Source organism: Plectropomus leopardus, chromosome 11, assembly GCF_026936395.1.
Source record: "Plectropomus leopardus strain MGB_pleo_1.0 chromosome 11, ASM2693639v1, whole genome shotgun sequence".
Taxonomy (NCBI): Eukaryota; Metazoa; Chordata; class Actinopteri; order Perciformes; family Serranidae; genus Plectropomus; species Plectropomus leopardus.
In genome coordinates, this window is record NC_142186.1 from 16,079,543 (window position 1) to 16,096,779 (window position 17,237).

General features: G+C 40.2%; 2 protein-coding genes, 1 long non-coding RNA gene and 1 other non-coding gene across 7 annotated transcripts; 1 reads left to right on the forward strand and 3 right to left on the reverse strand.

Moving 5' to 3' along the window:
- Positions 1-1,168: 1,168 nt before the first annotated feature.
- LOC148188229 (signal recognition particle RNA) lies at positions 1,169-1,467 on the reverse strand. Its single transcript, XR_015778083.1, has one exon.
- A 1,624-nt stretch (positions 1,468-3,091) lies between these two features.
- On the reverse strand, positions 3,092-10,290 carry fez2a (fasciculation and elongation protein zeta 2a). Of its 3 annotated transcripts, XM_088084069.1 has the most exons (10): positions 9,822-10,290; positions 8,164-8,272; positions 7,880-7,996; positions 7,566-7,698; positions 6,613-6,878; positions 6,334-6,414; positions 6,099-6,174; positions 5,948-6,013; positions 4,603-4,628; positions 3,092-4,224 (listed from the first exon to the last, which is right to left on the reverse strand). In XM_088084069.1, the coding sequence occupies exons 1-9, from the start codon at positions 10,148-10,150 to the stop codon at positions 4,618-4,620; spliced, it is 1,188 nt and encodes a 395-aa protein (XP_087940195.1). In that variant the 5' UTR covers positions 10,151-10,290; the 3' UTR covers positions 3,092-4,224; positions 4,603-4,617. The 3 variants fall into 3 exon arrangements, with proteins under 3 accessions (XP_087940195.1, XP_042346269.2, XP_042346270.2); XM_042490335.2 differs by lacking the exon at positions 4,603-4,628; XM_042490336.2 differs by lacking the exons at positions 4,603-4,628; positions 6,334-6,414.
- Positions 10,291-10,476: 186 nt separating this feature from the next.
- ubxn11 (UBX domain protein 11) lies at positions 10,477-17,145 on the forward strand. Of its 2 annotated transcripts, none has more exons than XM_088084068.1 (14): positions 10,477-11,064; positions 11,146-11,186; positions 11,968-12,090; positions 12,249-12,349; positions 12,432-12,483; positions 12,565-12,653; positions 13,232-13,328; positions 13,416-13,633; positions 13,722-13,799; positions 13,876-13,999; positions 14,082-14,185; positions 14,938-15,011; positions 15,545-15,676; positions 15,762-17,145. In XM_088084068.1, exons 1-14 carry the CDS (start codon positions 10,994-10,996, stop codon positions 15,928-15,930), a joined length of 1,473 nt encoding a protein of 490 aa, XP_087940194.1. In that variant the 5' UTR covers positions 10,477-10,993; the 3' UTR covers positions 15,931-17,145. The 2 variants fall into 2 exon arrangements, with proteins under 2 accessions (XP_087940194.1, XP_042345063.2); XM_042489129.2 differs by having other exon boundaries at positions 12,577-12,653.
- LOC121945106 (uncharacterized) lies at positions 14,037-15,930 on the reverse strand. Its single transcript, XR_006105942.2, has 4 exons — positions 15,802-15,930; positions 15,615-15,693; positions 14,901-14,991; positions 14,037-14,179 (listed from the first exon to the last, which is right to left on the reverse strand). It is a non-coding gene; the product is annotated as an uncharacterized LOC121945106 (long non-coding RNA).
- Positions 17,146-17,237: the final 92 nt, after the last annotated feature.

Consider the following 17,237-nt stretch of genomic DNA (forward strand, 5'->3'; position numbering starts at 1 on the left):
TCTGTTATATGTTTTTTTTGTGCTGTTCTTCTCCAACACCAGCAGAGAAGGAAAGAGTACAAACAAAAGTTGCACAAAATCAAATATGTGTCCAGTGTTAATCTGAGTTTTGATGATGACAGTACAGCAGCGTAAAATAAACGTCAGCCTCTTTACACCTAAAAAGACTTGTGTCCACAATATAATTCACTCTGATTAATATCATTGAGATGATTTGACTAAACTGGTGCCTGATAAAGTAACAACATCAGGAAACACAGCAGTGATGAATGTCTTAGATAGCCTACCCTGGTGTATGCCTGAAACACAGTCTTTGTGAAGGATATGTATTAAAAGAAAAATCTTTCATAAACTACTAAGAGGTGATACTATTGATCAATCTATCATCAAATAATGATATGCAGGATGAAACAACCCAGGATACAATTAACCAGTAACACAGTAAAGAGAAATCTGTAGCATCAGTAGTGTAAGTGGTTGAAAATATGCTGTATGTAGTGCTGCAAAAACAGAGAAAGCAGAGGAGCGGTGAGGAGGTCTGCCAGCCTCAGACTGACTGCTTCTCATCGTAGACCTATGTGCATGGGACACAGCGGCTCCAGGTGTGTCTCATGACACTTGATTGTGCTCATCAAGTCTGCTGACCTGGAATGACACAACAATCAAGGAAACAAGCAGAGGATCCTAGCACAGGGGCTGTCACAATTTACATAAGCAGTAGGGAAAAAAAGTGTCTCAACTATTCATTGGAGGAGATTCTCCATCAAGTTTCTCTGTACAAGCATCTCTTCCACTGGCTCTCTATACACCTTAGAATACAGTTTAAGATCCTCCTGTTTGCTTATAAAGCTCTAAATGAGCTGCTCCTTCCTACCTCTGTGACCTTTTGTAGCCATATATCCCATCACGCTCAGTGAGGTCAGTAGTTGTTTTGTAAATGTGCTTTATAAATTCATTTGGATTGGATCAAGTTCACTGACTGATTTAAAGAATCTGTGGTGACTGATTTAGCACCGCCCCTCTCCTCCAGGTGGAGGTGCTGCAGGACCAACAAAAGGAGCTGTTTTTTAATGGCACCTAGAAAATAAAGACGCAGTGACTAAGCTGCTGTAACATACAAATACACGGGTGTTAAATGTATGTTATCACAGCTGATTGTTGACAGTGGAAAAGACTGGGTCTCGCTGTATTACTCAGGCTGGACTACAGCGTCTATTCTCAGGCGCGATCCCACTACTGAGCGGCACGGGGGCTTTGACCTGCTCCGTTTCCGACCTGGGCCGGTGCACCCCTCCTTAGACGACCTGGTGGTCCCGAGCTCCCCCAGGATCACCATACCGGTACCGAACTTAGTGCGGACACCCGATCTGCACAGTCCACTGCAGCCCAGATCTCCTGAGCTCAAACGATCCGCCAGCCTCAGCCTCCCAGTGACTTGGATTACAGGCGCGCGCCACCGCACCCGGCGAGAAAGGTGTTCATTCATAGAGGTTTTGGTCTTTACTAACGTGACGTCATCAAGGAGCACGCTCCAGCCGCATCTAGGTCCGTACGTTATTTTTTCTTTACAACAAAATAAACGTTTGTTGTTGTTGTTTACTGGTTTATGTTATTGTATTATGATTGTTTACTATTAATTATGGTATGTGTAGAATGTCAAGCAATAACTTAAAATTAATTACAGATAACTCAGGGCTTTTCTCTCATGTAACAAGCTTTTAGAATATTACAAAAGACTTATTTGGTGAAACTCCCTGATGTGATATGAATGTTTTTGTTTTGCTTTTCTTTCTCTGTGCCCTTTCTTATTTATTTAGAGAGATTTCTAATGAGTTCTTAAATATTTCTAATGATTTATGTATTAACATTATGATTATTTATGACTACTTTTCCTAAAACTCCCTCGCTGATACTTCAGTTGGGATCTATAAGTCTACTTGATCATATCTTTAAAAAGCCCAATATAAACTTACAGACACTTAAAAAAAGGCCTACTCACACAAGACAAAGCAAATTTATTTTATAGCACATTTATACCAAAAGGCAGCCCAAAGTGCTTTACAGATTAATCAAGTCAAAGTTCATTGAAGCCCAAACACAAAGCGTGCCTCAAAGGGCTGTAAAAATAGTGATTTCAATCCAATATCAATTTGATCTTTAAAGTCCAATGTCACAAATCATAATTAGTGTTGGAGAGCTTTACAACATACAGCACCCCTCTGTTCTTGGACCCTCACAGCAGATAAGGAAAGAGCGTCCCCATTAAGTATCAGTTTAAGGACTGTCAGACAGCACTGTGTGTCAGAGAACTCCTGTTAAAGTGAAAATGATCTATGCTCTCTTTGAAGCCAGACCTGACTGACAAAAACAGTAATTTTATCTCGCTGAACACGGGAGCTGCTGGTCTACTGCTGCCTCATTGAGTTAGCTATTATTTTAAAGGGTTATTTTGCATTAACCAAAGTCACACAATAGTGAAAACTACTGAGCATAAACCATATTGGTAAGGAAAACCCTTCTCTTGCTCTCCCCTGTTCTCCAGATGGACAAACCTGTTTTTTTTGCCTGCCTTGGAAGCTCACTCATTCATGTATTTATTTTTTAATTTATTTTTTCTGAAATGTTTCTGATTTTTTTTTTCATTCCAGTTAAAACCCAACATGTTTCTTTGCAGTACAGTAAAGCATAAGCTGTCATGGCAAGTAATTTGGATCATTAATTTTTCGAACACATGGAAAAGCAATAAATGCTCAACTAATTGAGCTTAAATTGTTACGGCCATTGCGGGTCATTCATCACATATGCAAACAATTGGTAATGGGAGCATTGGCAGTTAATTACCACTTCACATATTCCCACCCAACCACAAGGCTAGTTATATATTCTATGAGTATTTACATATATTTTTTTAATATTCTATATAAGGGGCTTTGTTTTTTATGCCACCTTTTCCATTCACTCCTTACTTTGTGCTAAATGTTATTTAACTTATAACCATAACCCACTGTTTTAGGCTTTTAATTCTTCATCACTGTGTTTCTTGTTTTGCATGTCTATCATGAAATGAATAAAATACATTGAGACAAAGAGGTTGCATTTTTATCAATATATTTAAACAAAATATTAACAATATAAATAAACAATGAAGCAGGTTCTGTAAGTAGTCCAGCAATTTGACATTCATTGAAAATAAGTTATTTATAATGTACAAAAGTTCAGGCAAAGGCAAAGGCAGTTTGTAAATACACGATACAGAATAACAAGCTGCCCTGTGCGCAGCAGGCACGTCGACGCCGCGGCCTCTGATTCAGAGTTTCAGTCAGCGTCACGAAAGTACAGACAGTGCATGGGTCACAATTCACTTAAATGCATAGTTAGTTAATTTCAGTCCAGACTACATCAACACGTCATCCTCCATAGAACAATGATGATAATGTACGTGCTGTTCTGCTGAGATGAAAGCAGATGACACATTTTGTCTGCTGCAACATGTGTTGAATTATGATGGTTTTATCATTATGTTTATGCACACTGGTTTAAGGTAACTAACTCATTTATTTGTTATTATTACACTGTGTTTTATGTATCTGTATCCTGTTCCTTCATACCTCTCTGATCTGTTTCATGTGCTGCTGTAATACTTATTTATTTCCTCCTGAAGATAATACCAAACAAGAATAATCTTACTTTACTGTTTAAGCTTTACACTTTTGATGCATCAAAGCTCTTTTAATAATTCTCTGTTACTGCAACTTCAACGTGCTTGGTGCATTTGTTCATTGCTTGGTGAATAGTTAAGCACTTTAAATAAATACAAAGCCCTTTGCATTGTACCTCAGCTCGTACTTATTATAACCAAGGAGCAGAGCTCGGTTTATACCTGGGTATTTTTCTTATATAATTTATATTTTCTTAAGATACTCTTACAGAGCAGAAAAATAACAAAAAAAAAAAAAAAAAAAAAACACTGAAAAGAAGTCAAAATTCACAGGAACACACAACGTTAGCAAAATCACAATGCTCAACACAAAATAAATACAACTTAATCAGGAAAAGAACACAAAGAGACATATCTTGAGGTAAAAAACATGCAGGAATAAATTAAGTGTGCTTCATGTCTGCAAATAATACAATGAGTCGTCTTTGTCTTGTTGCCATGGCAAACTCTCTGAAGCCTCTGCAGAGCGTCGGGCACCGTCCGTCTGGTCTACGTTGGGCAAAGCACTGTGATAACAGTAGAGATGAATATTAGCAGAGCTCTGAGTGACATAGGGATGGAGCTTCAGCATGAGGGGATCAGTACACAGTAGGAGTTACAGAGAGGAAAAACAAAAGGACAAATCTAAATTTTAGCACACCTGTTAGTGACTTATGATCCTAAGTCACTAAATAGAGTAAATAGAGCATTAATATGTGTCACTGTCGGTGGGTGTTGACATTAAGAGGGATCATGCTGCAGCCAGTCACTGTGGGGGGAGAGGGGGTGTAAAGTGAGGAGAACATCAGGGTCAAACTGCACTACAGCTCAGTGGTAGAGAGGGGGCGCTCTCCCAGTGTGAGCGGCGACAATCACAATAGTGCATATCAACATGTGAAACAAACCTCTCCGTCCGTCGCTCACACCAGAGCTAGTGAGCGCAAGGCAGCGATAAATTAGATCATAAGAAGTAGAGACAGAAAACATGAAAGAATAAAAACAGAACACGTGAAAGGAAGGACATGAAAGAGATCAAAGACAGAGTGCATTTTTTGCAGAAAGGACAGCATTTTACATGAATGGCTATTTTTTTCTAAAACACTGGCAACTTTTCTCGCCTTTAGGCAGCTGTTGATGCTGTACTGAAACTGATTTCAGTACAATGTGGAAGTCAACAGTCGCAACTTGCTTAACGTGGACTGTTTTTGTCTAAGATTGCATTAACTGCTGCACTGTAATGCAGTTACACACAGAAACTGTTTGGAGAGATGTTTTGGTTAATGTCTTTAACCCACAGACTGTGTATAGAGTGCTACACGAACAAGTCCTACAACTCGGCAAAGAGTTTCCTTGTTTTGAAGTCAATGGGTTTCTTGAATGAGTTTTTGGTTAGGTTTTCTGCGCTAAAGCAAAATCAAATGGAAAAATCCCTCTGGCTTTTCAACAAGGGAACAAGAGCAACTCTAACTTCTGGGTTGGTCGACAAATACATGTCACTGTTGCTCCACTCTATAGAGATGGACATCATGACAGCTTCCATGAAATGAAGCCATAACATTTGGATCGCCCCCTGGTGGCTGGCTTCATTACATGTCCTAAACCCCGCCCTCCTCCATGTTATACCAGCACAAAATGGAAGCGTCTGTTATCAGTGATATTTTGGCTTCATTCTTATAAAGTGGGAGAGGGGGAGATGTGTCGTCCATCTCTGCAGAAAGACTATCGCTCAGACTTATTGAGCCCTCAACATTTGAGACCTCAGAGTCAGCTGCCAGACTTTTTAGTACCAGATTTAAATTATGCTTTTAAAACTGTAAATATTTTCTTGCTTTTTGAATCTACAAATGTTTGGAAAAGTGATGCTTTATCGCAGCTAACTAATAAAGTTTACATTTGGTTTCATAATTTAATGCACCAGCCTGAATTTCAAAGTAGAACAGCAATATAACTTAACCAAACCTGACCCGACTGCAGATATCAAGCAGGTTTCTAGATAATTTAACGATGTACCACGCTCTTGACTGAGATGTAGGTAACACAACCTTAACAGCCACAATATGTGATAAAATGGCCAAACATAATGTGAAGTATTGCAGTATGCACAGTATGTTGTGGTTCTTTCACTGCACATCACCAGCACCAGTCACAATTGATCAGTCATTGATCCAGTGCAGACACACTGCCGACATATCACACCACCAACATCTACAGCGTGTAAACAAAACAGAAGAGAAAAGGACAAAAGCTCACCTTTGAGAATATAGTCTGTTAAGAGACTGGGCACCTTGTCACTGTCGTCTCTCATCGCTTGTAGAACTGTAAGGCAGCAGAAACAGAGGAGTGAATGGATCAATCCGGCCTCTGTAAATCAAATACTGCTGGTACAGATAAAGAAACTCACTCTTAGTTAAGATCTGGAGGTCCTCAAGCGACGGAGGGTGTCCCTTTTTCTCATAAGGAATGACTGTGGTCAAATACTAAAAAACAGAGACACAGACGAGAGAGAAAAGGATGGCTGAGATGAAAGCGCTGTGGTGGCTGTTTCAGCAGGATGACATTTCTATCAAAGCGTATCTTTTAAGTGTAGAAAACAAGAAGATGAAATTAAGCAGCTGAGAGAGAAATACAAAGTAAACCTGTCTTTCACTGCACCCACTCCCAAAAGTTTGCCGGAAGCTGTTCTGAATGACAGAGGAGATTCCCTCCATGCTGAAGCGCTGAGGAGGAACGAAGTAAAGCGGAGAAACATAAGACCAAAGACGGGAGAAGACTTCAGAAAAATACAGTCGGTTATTAAACAAGAGCAGGAAATGCAGGCCAACAGTGGAAATGGAAAAAAAAAAGATATCACATTATCACCAGAGGCCAGGCAGGTGATGTTTCCTTAAAACAGAGGAGAAAAAATAAATGCTCACTGATCCAGGCGTCTTCTCCAAGTGGGCCTGCGACGTCCCGGCTCCACCTTTGGGCTTCTTCTTCTTCTTCAGCAGCTCCCGGTGCTCCTTCTGTCGGTTTTGTACGTCAATGAGGGCTGAGATGAAGCTGTTCTTCACCTCCTTCTCAAAGTCCAGCTCGTCCCTGAGAGCCAGCTGCTGCACCAGCTCCTCTGAGAACCTCCTGATGTTTGTCTCTGTCTCCTCCAGACGTTCATTCAGCTCCGCAACACTCAGACTCCTCACTCCTGAAACACACACACAAAACACAGAAGCTAATGTTTTTTGATCCATCATCCATCCGTTATCACACAGATACCGATCAAGGATGTGCAGGGTAAATTTTGACACTGTACTTTCATGAATCCATCGTCCATTGATAACATAAAAGGATAAGCCCGGCAAAGGTTTTAAATGAATTTATTCTCTCAAGTTCAGTGAACTCAGTGGGTTTACATTTTCAAAACTTGTATTGTATAATCAATAAAGGAACAATATAGGAATTTGTATTTAAGGAAATTGTACCCCAGTGTAATTATGTGGCTCATTGATGTGTTTTTAATCACTTTTGGGTGGTACACTGCAGCGATTTGTTGTTGGTTTGGTTCTTTTCATGGGATTTGTTGACAATAAAAAAAAAAAAAAACAACTATAAAGTTATCCTTGAATTTTGATGAACTTGTACTGAAGCCCACACTGGTCTATACCTCACTTGTGCAAAGTTATAAAAGGATTTAATCAAGAATACATTGTAAGATGTTGATACACCACTGCATCAGTAACAAATCAAAAGATTAACCTCAACAAGAAAAATCATGATACTGAAACACCTCAGTCAGAAATGTTGTTGTGCAGACATCATATCACAAGAGCGTGTTTGATGATATATTACTGATTATTTGTCCCGCCTCAAATCCTGATCAGTGGACACTTACTCAACTCAAAGGTGGGACTCCGTGTGGACCGCTGAACGTCCAGGGAGAGCATCGAGAGGTCCGACTGAGAGGGATTGTGCCCTGCCTCCATGTCGGGAGAGTCCTGCATCATCTCCTCTATCTCCTCGATAACCTGCACAGAGCACCAGCGCACACATCAGAGAGGCAGCGCCCAAAATAACCCATCAGTTGCTAAATCTCTGTGGGAAACACAGAGGGATTTCAGCCATGTTAAGCTGCTGCTCTGTATTAATAGACCTGAACTGTGTGGCTGCGTCTGGGATACAGGATGTTGATGTTTATAAGTAACTCACCTGCTCTGCTGTGAAAAGCGGCTCCTCAGCGAGGCTGGAGACGATGATGGAGTGCATGTCCAATTGCTCCCTCAGCTCCTCGTCGTCTGACAGCTCTGCTGTGACATCAGTCTTTCTCTAACCAGGAACAGAGCAGGGGGAGGGAATTTAATCAGAGCGCTAAACCCTGACACAAAAAATATTTGAGATGAATAGAAAAGAGATTTTGGGAGGGAGGGAGGGAGGGGGCTGAGGGCTGAAGGGGAAAGTGGGACAGAGATGGGACAGGAGGGGTAGTCACTCACAGGTTTGTCCTCCAGGTTGACTGTGGGGATGTGGAGGGAGCATGTTCGAGACTGTTTCCAATCCACCGGCATCACATGGCCGTAGTTATTGGTCAAAGACTTCCAGATTCTGTGGAGGGACAAACAACATTTCAGTCCAAAATGCTGAAAAACAGTCTGGAGAGAGCTCTCTTAAGTTGGACTTCAAAAAAATGTACAAACTGGAGCATGAAGTTTGAGAGACGTGGACATTTACCAAGCAGAGGCTGTCTAACAAAATGTGCAACCGAATTACACTTCAGGATATGTAATGTTGAGTGCTGTCATTTGTTTGTTTGTTTCAGTCAGGATGTCTTACTCAAGAGCAACAGAAAATATACAGACAGGAAAAGTGGTTAGAGGGAAGGATAAGACCCCTTTCCTTGCAGAACTGAATCACTGGAGTGAGAAACGCTTTAATAACAGCAACTCAAGGAAAACAAGCCTATATCTCTAGCGAGGGAAGTGGTAGAGATGTTGTGCACAAAGACATCACAGAAATACTTTTAGACATCACATCCACAAGTCGCAATCGGATTAAACAGTTTAGATGCAGCGGTTGAAAGTATAATCCTCAACAGAGCTTATCAAGTTGAAAACACCACAGATGACGATATCTGAAGGCATCACAGAAGCCCAAAGCTGCAGCACGAGGTCTCCTGCTGGGACACTCAACTCATGTTTAGTGCCAGTTCCATGTTTAGAGGGGTTTTTATGCTCTACACCAGTGATGGAGGAAGTAATCTGGTCCTTTACTAACTAAAAATACCTATACCGCACTCTGACAATACACAAATACAAGTAAATGTTCTGCTTTCAAAATGTTACTTAAATGAGTATGTAAGTATAATCAGGAGGATGTAATAAAATTAAACACATTAACTGTCTTTAAAATGGGTAATATGCTGATATGCAGTTTTAAAACAATAACATTATTTTTAAATGCCCCAGCTTTTTTCCTGATAAATGACTGAAACTATTAATAGATTATCAAAACAGTTGCATATTAATTTCCTATGAACTAATTAATAATAATAATAATGGTAAATTATTTTTTATATTGCATAGCATATAAAAAACAGTTAACACTTTAATTAAGACAATAAAATAAATTGAAAAGATATATAAGGTTAATATAACCTACAATATAAACACACTCAGATATGGGCCTACAATAAAGGTGATTTGGGGGTAGATTAAAAAAAAATCACGTGCCAAATAAACACCTGAACCAAAAACAGGACTTCTTGCTGCGCTCATATCGGTCAATATCTGTATTTTAAAGCCATTTAGGGACAGATGCAGATAGTGTGTTGATATTAGTGCTCCTGTTTGATTGTATGTGTAATGAATGAAGCTTACATTTTCAGTGTTATGAAGCAGATCTATGTTCTGAGGTCTGATGGCTTGGCCAAAGATGGTGGCAGTGTATCATGGTATTAGACCCATGACATCATCAACAGATAATGTAGGTTAACCATTTCTAGGAAATGCTCGTGACCAGGGAAATGTCGAACTATAGAAAAAACACACATTTGCACGATTTTCAGCATGCAGCCTGCAGCAGTGAGTCAAACCTCCACATCCACATATGATGAGCAGCCGCTGGCCTGCGGACAGGCCGTAAACAAAACACTCACTGGTCTTTCTCCAGCAGAGACTCCTCGGTTATATCGCTCACGGGAGCGATGCTGTCCGTCCTGGCGTCAAAGTTTCGGAAGCAAACGGATAACTTCTCGTCAAAATCGTTCACCAGGTCCTCCATGGACCTGAAAACGCCGGTTTCCCTCGGGGAGAAGCTGCTGTCTAGAAGCTCCGGGAAATCATCCTCATCCAGGAGGAGCTTCGGCGCCGCTTCCTCCGCGGCGGCCGCTCGGCCTTTGTGCGGCAGCAGCCTCCGGTCTGAAACCATGCTCACATCCCCCAAAAACGGCCAGTCATCGTCGAAATGTGCGATAGGTGCAGCCATAGCCCGGACCAGCCTAATAGCCCCGGGTTAGTGACGGATGAGTCGTGGGACTGGCAGGCCTCAGCATCCTCTCTGAATGCCCGCACACTTCCCACAACCAGCGAGGCTGAACCGGACAGTGAGGCTGCACCGCAGCGGCCCACTAGCGGCTGCAAGCGACCACACCAGGAGACAACGAGAGCATGCTGACATCAGACTGAGTCAGAGGTTGGATATCAGTAACATTTTTCAGAAGCATAAAAAAAACATACAAAACATACTGTCTGTATCTGTCTTGTGTTTTAAATGTATGTTTGTAATGTGGATGCAATCTGCTGTTACTGAAAAACAAATCTACCCTACGGGTATAAATAAAGTCACCTGAACCTGACCTTGTCTTATTTTTTCCCATTAAAAAAACGTATAAACACACACACGCACATATATATATATGGAGAGAGAGATGGGGGAGATGTATAGAGATACGTAGATATATGCATAGATATATAAATATTATTTTCGAGTTTAATTGCCTATTTTATTCTATTTTGATGATATCGTTATTCATGTGATCTGTTACTTTTAGTGTGTACTTTAATTGTAATTGTGCATTGACAATTCATGTCAAATGTCCTGCCAGCAAAGCCTATTGAGTTGATTTGACAGACAGACAGAAAGACAGACTGAGTAACAGCGACCTCCTGCGGATCAATCAGAAAAAACAAGTCTCACCTCATTCCAGCTACATGCTCTGCGTTGCTATTAGCAACGGACTCCAAACAAACTGAAAAAAGCGCAGAAACCTCTCGTGAAGACACTCCATTTTGGGATATTTGGGCTTCAGACTTTTCTGTCTCAGGTAAAATGAGCTCACCTTTGTCGATGCTGAAGAAAACGAGGCGCACTCCGCTGCAGGGCCCTCTGAATGAGCAATGGTGGGTTAAATGCAACACTGGTGAACTATAGTGTGAACCTTTAATGCACAAGACCCATGTGAAACTGTGTTTGACCTGCAGGGGGAAACAAAAGGTGCCTTTCAGGAAGAATCTGTTAAAAGGTATGTTTTTAAATCTTATGCTAAACATAAAGGCAAAACACTGCATTGACAGGTCACTGAAACAGCACTCAGTGGTGGAGGAAATATTCAGAGTAAAAGTATGTAAGTATCATCAGCATCAAATGTAGGCCAATAAGTAAAGTAGTAAAGTTAACATAACTCTAAATATGTTATTATGACTTATGAATATATTTCTTTCCAGGCTTTTTTTTTGGCATTTTCCCAAGCTTTTAAAAATAATTTTCCTAACCTACTAATTTCTCACAAGTAGGGGAACATCTCTTACCAGGTCGCTTATTGCCATTTCCTCATGTTTTAGAAAGAAATCCCACCAATTTGCTCAGGGTTCAAAGGTTAAATACTTGTGAAAGAAGTCTGCAGGCAGCAAAGGAAAAGATATGTTGCTCCAGGTTTCAAAGGGTGAAGGTGGAGCTTTAAAAAAAAAAAAAAAAAAAGTTAAAACATTTTTTAAAAACTATTTCATATAGAGCTGCAACTAATTATTTTTTTCCATGGGGTAAGTCAGCTATTTATTATTTGGTTTGTAAAAATTCAGAAAATGGGGAGAAATGTCAATCACAATTACCCAGCTTACCCTTGTAATTATATTTTTGGCTTGTTATTGTACAGTTGGATGATTTAATCTCTAACAAAGCATAATATTTTATAAGTCCTTCATGTATTTTGTATGTTAAGTCAAACCCATGCTGTAAACTGCTTTTTGACTGACTTTATTTGCTTATTTTTTGTTTATGTTTTTTCTGTCTTTTGTTTTTTTTAGAAGTTCAGTCATCCTCAGCAGCTGATGATGAATGCTCTGATCTAAATTCTCCCTCAAACTCTCACGCTCCGGCCAACGTTGCCTCCAGCTCAATTTCAAAGTCTAAATCCCCAGTAAAGAAAGGTATATGTTAATACAAAGGTTTTTTTTTTAATTCCTAAACCAAGTATTTTCTTGTATGTATTGCTGAATACATGGCAACTTTGAGATTACTATATAAAACATATATATTTTAGGAGTGCAAAGGATGGTTTTACGTATTCTAAGACCCTAATATTCAGGTGCTGCACCAAGCGACTTTGAGCTGATGACCGCAGCGCTGCAGCGTGTGTGTCTGCTGGAAAAAAAAGTGAAGACCCAAGCACAGGAGATCAAGAGCAAGGTGAAAACACACACCGCCTCAACATGAATACCAAAATACAATACAGTTTTCAACCATGTTAAAATTACATTTCTTCTTAAAGGATGAAAGGATTTCATTTTTGGAGAAAAATCAAAAGCCCCAGAAAGAATCAGGTACCAGCTGCAGACATGAGTTTCATTTATGCTGAATTTCTGCATGAAGTTTTTGATTGTGGCTGCATCTTACCTTCCCAGTGGTGGATTTAGAGAACGCGCATGATCTGAGTCGAGATGACCTTGAAAGAAGGTGTCAAAAGCTACAAAGTCAAGTGTGTGAAATGGAGGTAAGTTGATTAAATATAACATTTTATTGAGCCTTTGAAACCTGATCAAGTGGGTTTGACTTCTTTCAAAGACGTGGAGAAGGCAAAACACATCTTCAACCAGATATGGCCCAAAAATAGTAAGGAAATAGAAAAAAAAACTATTATATGTAAAAAAAAAAAAAAATTAAAAGAAAAGTAAAAAGAAATTACCTTAAAAATGTACCTAAAGATGCAGAATATTTAATTTTTCTAACATAATTTTGAATATACAAAATTTGAATAATTAAAAATATAATTTTTCAGACGAAAAAATTCTAATACCCCTCCCATACCTGTTTTAAAACTAATTTTAAGGTCATTTGCTTGATTTTTTTTTTTAAATTAAAGTTGTGGGGAATTTTTCACCAGGTGGATCACTGCCATTTTTCCCAAAAAAAAAAAAGAAACCAATTTGCTCAGGTTTTGAAAGTGTAAATAGCTTGTGAAATGGGTCTGAACACAGCACAAAAAAGACTATATTAATCCAGGTTTCAAAGGGTTAACATCTTCATTTTACGATGATAACAAATTAAATTCTGCTGATCTCTATCGTGCAGCGTTTTCTGAATGACTACGGTTTGATCTGGGTGGGAGACGATGAGAGCAGTGACTCAGCTGAAAGCGCGCAGCCAGCAAGAGGCCTCTGGCAGCCAGGTAGTTTCCATCCTAAACATTTACCTCACACGGATTATCGCTGTGTCTTCTACCTAAATTTTCCTAACATGTTGGACGTCTTTGCAGACTCCTCTGTGGTCTCAAACTTCCACATGAACTTTGACCTCGTGCTGCGGAGGATCAAGGAGTTAAACATCCTGGCTGGAGACGGAGAGAGTTTTGTGCAGTCAACATCCACGGGCGCACAGCTGGCAAAAAAGGATCCTATTCAACTGAGTCTCTACGGCAACGGCATCGTCATGTTTGAAGGTCCTTTCCGCTCCTATGAGGAGCACAGCACCCAGGTTAGCCTACTAAACAAAGTTGTACTGAAAATATTACCATACTTGATATTCTTTGGTGGTTCAAATGCTCTTGCTCTGGTTTTCGCAGCGGTGCATGAGAGATCTGATGGATGGGTATTTTCCGTCTGAGCTCCAGGACAGATTTCCAGATGGTGTGCCTTTTGAGGTTTGTTTCTATTTGTCTGCAAGCAAATGTGTAAATGTGCGACTTTGTTACTTCTTCAGATTTTTTTTTTGTACAGGTTCATGACAAGCGAGATGAGGATTTTATCTATACTGCACCGTGGAATAAATTTCCTGGTGAAGGACAAGCTGTTCGTGGGGAGAAAAATGAACCGTCGAATGCCGTCAGCTCTCAGTTACCTGGTCTGATCTGCAAACATCACACAGACACTCCCTAAAAGTCTGAATTCTTCATCTTTATTGTCATGTTTTTTTCTGGTCACAGGCAAGAAGTTGAGCATGGATCAGTTCCTGAACAGGTTACCAAAGGTGGTGGTGAAGGCTGGTCGTGTGATCGATATCAGGGACTCAGTGAAAGCTGCCCTGCAGGTGAGCAGCAGAGGATCCACCTCGTTACCAAAAGCGTTTGTACTCATAGGTCTTGTGTGTTTAGCAGATCATGAATTCACTTTCTTGCCTGTCTGTCAATCGCATGTACTTTTTTTTTTCTTTTTTTTTTTAACCATGGTGGCCCAAGTGGGGCACTGACTTATGCACTTATGCAGGGGTGCCGTGAAGTATGAGTGCTGCTGTGGGCACATGCAGCAGCATTAGGGGTTAACAGATTATCATTAAATGCAAAACGGTTCAAAATATCTGTATTGGCCCTGAAAAAGCAATGTCGGTTGACCCCTAATCAGCATGGCTTTAATTTACCATTTCTGTCTCCACTACCCATACCGACTTTTATTACTACCATTGCGGTGTCTTACATTCCTGTTTATAGTGTAGTTTTAAAGATAAATAGACCTACCAGTCACAACACAACAGAGTGACACCACACAAATGTAAAATAACTCCAAATCAAAACAGATCTTATTCCCCCTCTGAGGCTTTTCAGCAGACTAGACACTTCTCTGGCACATTACTGCCTCTCGGGTTTAAAAATTAATAGCATCTTTAAACAAAAATTCAGTTTACACATTAACAGTTGTGAGTGGGCAGAAAGCCAATCATAATGACCAATCAGATTCCAGGGTTGGCGTTGGAGGCCGCTCCCGAGACACGCCGCTGCTGTCTGTGCTTGTGCAGAATGTACACTTACCTCAGTATGCTCAATATTTAGTGATTACTCTCATCAGGGTTCATCTGACGCCCAAAGCAGCAGCTCAGTGATCCTGGTAGAGACGCCAGCACTGCAAACCAGCAAAGAGAGGTATTAAAAAAATTCTCATCCATTATTGTTTTGCATACAACCAATCATGATACACCATTTTGTCACATAAACTGATAAAGGGTCATTTCTAAAGGAACAAAGTAGGTCAGGATGAATTTTTGGGTAAACTATAAAAGGATGCATAGTTCTGGCATATTTTTAAAACAGCGTTCAAATCCTTATTTATCTCTACAATCGTGTAGAAATTACAGGACAAACAGGTTTTGTGGGGTTAAAGGAATTACTAGATCCAAAAACACACTACATGATGTAAAGGCTGATTGAATTTGGCCGCAGTGGCTGATTGTCAAGATTGTGGAGATTACTGTATGCACTGGTCTGAAAAATAGGGCAGGTCACCGTGGATGGCTAGCACTTGTTAGATTGTGATCTGTGACCTCCTAAAGGCGTCTCAGACCGGTCTGAGAAATTATTATATATTATAACATCAAGTGTGATTTGAATTTTATGCTTTTAAACTGCAGCCGGGTAATAGTCCACGTAATGACTGTCTGATTGTTTACTGTCACTAGACTGCAGACGTCCAGCTCCAGTGATGTCATCACGCTTAAGGTGAAGTCAGAAGACGGCAACAATACTTACATACTGAAAATGTGCTTCTCTGAAACAATCGGCCTCCTGCGGCAGCATCTGGACAAACACAGGTGAGACCAACGTCCTCCTGCATGGACCAAGTATCCTTTTGTCTTTACAACATGTGACTGATGGCTTTCAATATTTGCATTACAGAGGGCGCAGTGTCCCTGGTTATGACATCATCAGTGCTTACCCGCAGTGCTGCTATGATGATGACCACCGGACGCTACAGTCATGTGGACTGACCACTAACGCTGCTCTGCTTCTGCGAAAAAAGCAGCACTCTCATTCACTGACTGAAGTCAATAACATAAACCTGTAGGGGTCATTTATCGGCCAGGAAAAGCGCAGGTGTTACTGATTACATTAACGATGGCTCTGCTCCTTTTTAGAGTCCCAGTTAGGTCCAGTGTGTAGGATTTAGTGGCTTTTTGCAGTGAGTATCCTGTTTGCCAAGTGTGTAGGAGAACTACGGTGTCCGACGCTAAAACACGAATGGCTCTACCTAGAGACAGTTTGTCTGTTCTGCAGAAACAACATAGTGGACTCCAGGGAGGAGGTCTCACTTCATATGTTGAGATAAACAGCTCATTCTGAGGTAACAAAAACACAACTCTGATTATTTTCAGGTAATTATTAACTATAGAAAACATAGTTATGGATATTCTATTCAACTTCTGCCAATAGATAGAAATCCTTCACACTGGACCTTTAAATCATGACAGTGAACCAGCATGAACAATACCAGCACTCTGACTGCTGGGATCATTTTATGTTGCAAAACACGAGGACAGAGAAAGCTGTGCTTCTGAAAACTGAGTTATTGATCCACCGTGAATCAATCATTTAACTGATAGTGGAAACAATATACTGTATCTTGTAATCCTGACAAAAGAAAAATACTTTATCAGGATCAATGAGGCTGATACCCAATCCACTTAATGAGATTCACAGTCTACACAAAATCAGCTGCACTGATTCTATAGACAATTTCACTTGACAACATACTTGCTGAAATAGCTGATGAGGAACGTATTCAAGGTGTTGATTCCTTGGTACCTGCAAGAAAACTAAAAAAGTTTAGTTTCCTTGCGTAGCTGACAGTAAGTAAGCAGGGTCCAAAACTGTTGCCCTAGCAACAGAATAGCAATGAACTGGTCTATAGAAAACTGGTACTTCTGTTTTCTGCACAGACGGGATGAAAATACTGTATAATATAAAGGTACACTATCCAGGAAGTATCAAATACTGTTTGTAAACAGTATGGGCAGCAAAAGTGAAAGCCAACCCCAGTGTTTTCCACTTGATGTTTCACTTTACTATATTTACGAGATTTTTGGGGGTTTTTTGTTTTTTTTTTACTGTGTGACTTTTGTAGCTTCCTCTTGGATGCACCCTTCACATGGTCCGGCACCTAAGTCACTTTTTTTTATCCAGTCCTGATCTCATCTGCACACTGTACCCAGGAACGTCCTGAACACAGCAAAATAAGAAAATACACCAGTCTCTGCAGAAAAATCACAGCAAAAACTAGCAGGTCATATGTGATGACTGAGGGGGACAAGGCTTTGTAGGAAAATCTTGCACAGTATATCTTTAATTATAAACCAAAAAGAAATCAAAACAAAA

Bases quoted from the DNA above. Each gene is read 5' to 3' on its own strand.
- fez2a (XM_042490335.2), bottom strand. From the start codon at position 10,150: ATGGCTGCACCTATCGCACATTTCGACGATGACTGGCCGTTTTTGGGG. The intron at 8,273-9,821 runs GTGAGTGTTTTG...GTCCCTCCACAG, and splicing joins TCTCTGCTGGAGAAAGACCA to AATCTGGAAGTCTTTGACCA. The intron at 6,879-7,565 runs GTAAGTGTCCAC...TGTGTGTTTCAG, and splicing joins GAGTCCCACCTTTGAGTTGA to GAGTGAGGAGTCTGAGTGTT.
- ubxn11 (XM_088084068.1), top strand. From the start codon at position 10,994: ATGAGCTCACCTTTGTCGATGCTGAAGAAAACGAGGCGCACTCCGCTG. The intron at 13,800-13,875 runs GTTTGTTTCTAT...TTTTTTGTACAG, and splicing joins CAGATGGTGTGCCTTTTGAG to GTTCATGACAAGCGAGATGA. The intron at 15,012-15,544 runs GTATTAAAAAAA...TACTGTCACTAG, and splicing joins CTGCAAACCAGCAAAGAGAG to ACTGCAGACGTCCAGCTCCA.